This window comes from Akebia trifoliata, chromosome 4, assembly GCF_017979445.1.
Source record: "Akebia trifoliata isolate Shusen 1 chromosome 4, ASM1797944v1, whole genome shotgun sequence".
Taxonomy (NCBI): domain Eukaryota; kingdom Viridiplantae; phylum Streptophyta; class Magnoliopsida; order Ranunculales; family Lardizabalaceae; genus Akebia; species Akebia trifoliata.
In genome coordinates this window covers 9,894,913-9,902,426 of record NC_141378.1, presented here as the reverse complement: position 1 = coordinate 9,902,426, position 7,514 = coordinate 9,894,913, and the positions used below count along the sequence as shown (strand labels likewise).

The 7,514-nt window shown below is 35.6% G+C and overlaps 1 protein-coding gene across 1 annotated transcript; it reads left to right on the top strand.

Moving 5' to 3' along the window:
* The first annotated feature begins 1,011 nt into the window (after positions 1-1,011).
* On the top strand, positions 1,012-4,005 carry LOC147403659 (protein HYPER-SENSITIVITY-RELATED 4-like). Its single transcript, XM_086437676.1, has 2 exons — positions 1,012-1,897; positions 3,507-4,005. Exons 1-2 carry the CDS (start codon positions 1,031-1,033, stop codon positions 3,891-3,893), a joined length of 1,254 nt encoding a protein of 417 aa, XP_086293802.1. The 5' UTR covers positions 1,012-1,030; the 3' UTR covers positions 3,894-4,005.
* Positions 4,006-7,514: the final 3,509 nt, after the last annotated feature.

The following is a 7,514-nucleotide window of genomic DNA, read 5'->3' as shown; positions in this document are numbered from 1 at the left end:
TCCTCCCCAAAAATCAGCCCATTCCGAAATGTTTACCCACATGTTTACACGTTGAAAAATCGTGGACCGTCCATTTTTTGTAAATCAATTTTGATGGGGTTAGAAGTTTTGGAATGAGCTGATTTTGGTGAGGATGATCTCCTCACCATAGAGATCATCCTCACCAAAAATCAGCTCATTCCGAAACTTCTAACCCATGTAAGACAAAACGCGTTTGTTAAAGTGTGTGGTAAAACTAAGGGTGGCGAACGGGACCCATATATATATATATGGGTCCCGTTCGCCACCCTTAGTTTTACCACACACTTTAACAAACGCGTTTTGTCTTACATGGGTTAGAAGTTTCGGAATGAGCTGATTTTTGGTGAGGATGATCTCTATGGTGAGGAGATCATCCTCACCAAAAATCAGCTCATTCCAAAACTTCTAACCCCATCAAAATTGATTTACAAAAAATGGACGGTCCACGATTTTTCAACGTGTAAACATGTGGGTAAACATTTCGGAATGGGCTGATTTTTGGGGAGGATGATCTTCTAATCATAGAGATCATCCTCACCAAAAATCAGCTCATTCCAAAACTTCTAACCCATGTAGGACAAAAAACGTTTGTTAAAGTGTGTGGTAAAACTTAGGGTGCTGAACATTTCCATATATATATATATATATATATAATATATAATATATATATAATATATATATATATATATATATAAAAAAGTTAGATTTGAATTTTATAAGACGGGCACGCAACTTAATCTATTTTTTAATCCATCTAAACGTGACACGTAGATACCAATTCTATGTAAAGGATCGGGAAACCGTAGTGGGTTGGGACTCTTTTAATAATTTTCCTAAAGAAAATATAATATAAACCCGGTCAACTCGTTAGTAGGTTAACACACGTATTGGAAACTATTTAGAATACTGATCACGCTGATATTCCTTCTTCGATTGCTTTATAAAGTCGTTTATCATGCATTCTTTTGCTTCAACATCAAACCTGTTAGTATTAACTTACGCTACTTCGATGATGATGATGATGATGATGCTCTTTGGATTCATAGGCTTCCTTCTCTTGAGCTTTCGATACTTGTTCACCTTTGTCTTTTCTCGTAGATTAATTCTTATCATCAAAGAACTCTCTCGTAATGATATCTACGAAGCCATGGAAATCTTCTTTCAAACCAAGACCACTTCCTCGATCGAATGTTCAAAAATAAGTAAATTTCTCACAGAGAATAAAATCTCATTCAAAATCGAGAATGGCGAAGAGATCAATGATGTGTTCGAAGGAATTAAACTCAAATGGAGATTCAATTGCAGCGAAACTCAAGAAGATTCACATGATAATCAAAGGAAAAGAAAAGTAGAATATCGTTTCTTGGAGTTAATTTTCCACGAGAAACACAAGGAGAAGGTTTTGAATTCTTACTTTCCTTACGTTCTAGAGAGATCGAGGATGATAAAAGAAATAAACACGTACACCTCCTTCTACCCTAACAGTGTAGGAGAAGAAGGTGTTTGGATATCAATCGATCTAGAATATCGAGCAACATTTGATACATTGGTGATGGATCCAGATCTAAAACAAGAATTAATTGAGAGTCTGAAGAGAGTTGGAGAAGCTCGCAAACGTAGATACCTGTTATATGGTCCTCCTGGTACTGGAAAATCAAACTTGGTAGTAGCCATGGCTGAATATTTGAAATTCGACATCTATGCTTCGAAACAGGAGGAGCTTAATAGAGATTATGATGAGCTGAGAAATTTACTAGTTGCGACTACTAATCGATCCATAATTTCGATTGAAGATATCGATTGCAAAGTTGAAGTTGAATTGCGAGATCCTCGAGAAGCGAGACAAAAGGACTACGGCAGCCCAGATCCTCCAAAGGTTTGCAATTTTCTTGCATTTTAATTTCTAGGTTCAACAACGCTAAGATTGTAACACAAATAAGAAAGAAATAAAGTTTTGTAACACAAAGAAATACAGTTTTCCTAGGGATTAGTGTCAGTTCAATTAGAGGCTGAGAGGGAGTTGGATCATCCATAGGAATGCAAATCCCTAAGAAACCTGTATTTTCTAATCGTGCTGGGGTGACACAGGATTTATTGTGATTCTCACAATTCTGACGTGAAGATGTCTGTGCACATCCCACGTCAGAATTGTGAGAATCACAGTAAATGCCCTGTGTCACCTCAGCATTAGTGTCAGGCAAATAACGAATTCTAATCTCTAAGAAACCTGTATTTATTAGGAAAATAGCGTGTTTGAGCCTCTCCATGATTTCATCCCAATAAGATTCCAAGTACTTTTAAAAAAAATATATTAATTAATTTTCACTATTGAATTTTAATTTTATATTTAGGAATTCAGTAGCCGTCCAATGTGCTATGCATGCAGGTCCAATGGCTTTCTTTTTTTTTTTTTAAGATTTGAAGATAAAAAGGTGTTTAGGTAATTTTTTAATGGTTTCAAGTAGAATAAGTCACCAGTTTAAACATAAAACCTATTGTAGCCCCCTAAAAATAAACAAAAGATTTGTGGCTTTGGTAGGATTGAGTTCAAAGTTTTCCACCCAATTAAATCTGGGCAAGGCTAAAATCCTAGCAATGCCCATCCTGGTCTAGCTAAGGGCTGATTTTATTCAACTTGAAAGAAGTTGTGGTTCGATTATTGGGTTAGAAAATGTAGAATCAAACAATTTGGTTTGGTTCAGTTCGCTCGGTTTTTGGTTCAAGGCTTGTATATAACCGAACCAAACAAAGAATTGAATCTTTATAATAAATAAACATATATCAATTTATTATGGATTATTTTAACAGTTAGGACATACTAATGACAATTTTATGTATAAATTAATAATATTTTTTGTAAAGGTATATTAGTAATTTATTATATGAAATTTCATTTTTATTATTTATTTTTTCAATAAAAATATGTTACTACCAACCAAGTCTATAGGATATTGACGGCCCATAGAATCGAACAAAACTGACCTTAGTTTAGTTTGGTTTGATTCTAATGATAATTCACTTCAGTTTTGGTTCTTATTCAGTGGAACCGACTTATATTTCAATTCTGACTTGGAACCAAACCGAACCAACTTTCACCCTTAGTTACATGATGATTTGTAAAAAAAAAAAAAAATTCTTAGTTTCACTACGATGGAGATTAAACATTTTATTTTATTTGTATACGATGAAAAGTACACAACTGACTCTAAACAGCTTAGAAAAATACAAGAATTTATATTTTTGAAAAGTCCGAATGTTAGGACTGGACTTGAGCTTAATTGATTTAGGCCTGATAGGGTTTAGAAATGGTCTAAGGTACAATCCGTGTCTCGTTAGGTTGGGTTACAACTCATACAATTAAAGCCCGAATTGAACCTGCCCAATGGCACTGGAGGCCCCACTCATGGAAATCTCAGAATCTTCATGGAAATGTCTATATCACACTAACTAAATATAACCCAGTCCATTTTTCTCTTTTGACACAGTTTACCCTTTCGGGTCTACTCAACTTGATGGATGATTTATGGTCGAGCGATGGAGACGAGCGGATCATCGTGCTCACTACCAATCAAAATCAACTGGATTGGCTGGACCCTTCTTTGTTACCTCGAGGAAGCGACATGCACATTCACATGCCCTACTGTACTCCTCGGGGATTCAGAAACCTTGCCTATAATTACCTTGGCATCACAAACCGCAAGATTTTCAAAGAGATCGAACGTCTGATAGAGAAAGCACAAGTTACACCTGCAGAAGTTACAGAAGAGCTAATGAAGGGTGGCAATGTCGATACTGTCCTTCATGGATTGCAGAAGAATCTCAAACGAAAGATAGTGGAAAGAAATGGACAATGCTATAAAGGGATAGGTTAGGAGGAAATCGACAATTATGAATAAACTAAATAATTAAATTTAGGTAAGGTAAGTGTTTGTGGTGGTGTTTGGCTATGGCAAATTAGCAATTACTATTCAAAGTTAACTATTACTGGACGATATGGAAAAGGAGTTTATATAAGTTTCAATGTTAAATGTTCTACATCCATTGTGCCACATGGCCAGTAGTCTAGCAGCATAGACAGATATTTTTGTGAAGAATTGTGATAATGTGACTATCCCACGTGGCACACTCAATTGACTCTCTTGGCTGACCCAACTCCAGTTCCCCATAAAAAAAATGTATCGCAAGGCGTACACATCTGTCTGTCGCTCTCAAACTCTTGTGACAGTAGATTGAGTGTGCCACGTGGGGTAATCCTGACTCTTTTGTGAATGATAAATACAAGTTTCCTATAACCCTAGGGGGAGGCCTAGTGGCAAGCTGAGCCTTAATAAGCTCCCATGAAAGGTAGGTTAAGTGTTCAAACCTCACAAAGCAATGAATTCCTTTGATCCACCCTCTAGGGTCTGTTGACCCTTGACTCAACTCCACGTAGGTGCATGTGACCGTGGGATTAGTCTCACCCTAAGGCTGGGGGGTGGGGATGCCCATGTTAAGCAATCAATGGGAGAATGGAAATTCAACTAATACGAATCCCTAGGTACCAAGTATAATGTTTTAAGCTTACTTTTATTAATTATGTTGAGAATTCTCTGTATCCATTGCATATTATTGGACATCGCTTCACGTCAAGCAAAAAATAATGTGACTCATGCAATCGAGTTCTTTTTCTCACTTAGTGCAATCTTCTATAAATCCCATTGGTTTGTTGTTTTCAGTAGTGGCACCCGATCATGAGTCCGAGATAAGAAGGTTCTATATATGGACACCCATCATTTTTCAACTAGAAGAATAGCTCCAAAGATGCATACATTTAATTTTTTTTATAAATCTTGAAAATCAACCCCAATCTTTAGGGTTAGGCTTGGATTTAACCTACCTATCAGGACTATCAATGGATCGGATTCAAGTGGAGCTAGTTTGTATGAGTCATAACCCAATTATAAAGAGATTCAAGTCGGGTGTGTAACTAGGGCGCAACTTGATTCAGTTTGGTTTCAAATTAGAACCGAACAAACATAGATTGGTTCCACTAAATAAGAATCAAAACTAAACGAAATTACCACTAGTATTGAATCAAACCAAATCAATAATATCACAAATCTGCCTATAAAAAAAAAGTCAATTAATCTGTCTTAGCCTTAAAATATTCAAAATAAATTCATATATGTTTATTTATTATATAAAGATTCAATTCTTTGTTTGGTTTTGTTGTATACAAGTCTTCAACCAAGAACCTAACCACAACTTCAGCCCTAAGCTATCGGCTTGGTTTAGTTCTCCATCTAAACTAGACCAACTTGTAGCCCTACTTGTAACCCTAATCTTCAAGACTTATTAAGAGTCATTGGAAATCCTACACCTTAGACTAAAAGTCTATAGATTTCATGGAAAAACTCGGGTTCAAAAAATTCTTTTATAAGCTTTTGATCCAAGCTATTGAAAAAGGATGGCCACCGAATTCCTAAATTTAAAATTAAAATACAATGTTAAAAAATAACCTTGTTTTTTGGAAAAAAAATTTCAAAGAACTTGGAATTTTATCCTCTACAACCTTGTAGAAGTCGCCACTGAAAGCACCTCGGCACTTTTTACTGATTAAAATAAAAAATATTTCACGATAAATAGAAAATTTAAGGAATAATGAGTAGCCACTTAGTTTAGGTCTAAGAACTAAAATAATTTTAAATGGATCTGAATCAGTCCACGAGTAACGAGTTATAGGTTTCGGAAGGTGTTAAGCACCCCAATTGAGGTGATCTGTCTCTACTACGATCTCATATTATTTTAAGGTCAATGGAAGAAGACCAAGATCAGGACTAAGGTCCAATCCTCATCATTTTATGTTGACTTAATTAATCAAATCTTATGACTATAATTTTTCGAATTAAAAAATTTCTTTTCAAATCACCTTAAGAAATTTTTAAAAAAAAATCACAATTTCTTATTCAATTCATATGGCACACATTAATAAGTCAAATTACGCATTAATGCTCGTAAATGGTAAAATTTTGGAAAAGGATGGAAATCGATCTAAGCATCTCATGTGCAAAAATGACCCACTAGCCATGCTTTGGAAAAATCACCGGGCCAACTCATTTAACAAAAATTAATATTTTAAACATCCCTTTCTTCAAAAATCAATGAGTCGACTCACCCAATTTCAAAATAAAAATTGAGGCCTTTAGACATCTTCTCTCCAAAATCATTGAGTTGACTTGACCAAAAACGAAAATAATTTTTTATCCTCCACATGTGCACAAAACTAGTGAGTTGACTTGTTTACCAGATTTATAGAAAATTTAAACTGATCTTAACTCTCCGTACATGATAAAATCGGTGAGTCAACCCATGATGACTAATATTTCACAGAAAAAGAAAAAAACAAGTTTCCCTTATATTCTTACCTAAAAAAAAAAAATAGCGAGTCAACTCACATCTTTTACTTTAAAATAATTTTCTGAACACCACGAGATTAACACTTACCGCATAATCGAGTCCTACCATACAATGACCAAAACAATGACAATGAGAGGCCGAGAGGTTCAGATCTGCGCCTTAAAAATAGATACAACCAATTTTAAAAAAAAATTATGTGATCCATTAATCATTAATGTGATCAAGCAATGGCATCAAAGTCGTTCCATTGTTAAGCGCTGAAAGTGATTTATTGAGGCTGAAACTTGAAATCAGATGCACTCAAATCCAATTCTCCTACCCTGCAATAACTGACTTGATTAATACCAAAGGACACAACATGAAATAAAGGAAATCAACCTACCTTAGTTTATTATATACGACTGGATGTGTGGCTGATATGAACTCCTACAGAATTTCTAGCAACCATGATACAAACACGATACCTCTCCAATATATAAGTGGTCTAAGACTGTTTGGATGAAAGCAATAATCTGAAAAACACCGAGAGCTCAACGAATGCTTATGGTTGTCCGAAAGGAAAATGGCCGCAATGGTGTTGGCAAAAGATGTGAGCATAGAAAGTGAGAGAGTGAGTAGATGAGGGGAGAGATTAAAAGAGAGGTGAAAGAGATGGATCGGCTGAGAGGGCAAAGTAGTGCTGCTGTGAAGTCGAGAAGAAAATGGAGATGCATGGGGCTGCTGGTCGAAGTTAGAGATATATGGGGCTGTTGGTCTGAATTAAAATAAAAGAGAAGGTGATTGAGGGTTATAAGAAGAGAAGAAGATGATGATGGAGATGGAGTTTTGTGACAGAGAGCAAAAGAGTGCTAAAAGTGGGTACAAGGGAGAGGTGCTGTGAAGGAGGAGAAGAGTGGCTAAGAAAATGGATTGTTTGGGGCGTTAACGGGGGGAGGAGATGAGGCTGTTAAGGGGGTTAAAGGGACTTATGTAAAACAATGTAACATTAATAAATTTTTAATATATGGATTAGAAGTTTTGGATTGAACTGATTTTTTGTGAGGACGATCTCTATGATGGGAAGATCATCTGAAAAAAACAATCAATCCAACCATTAA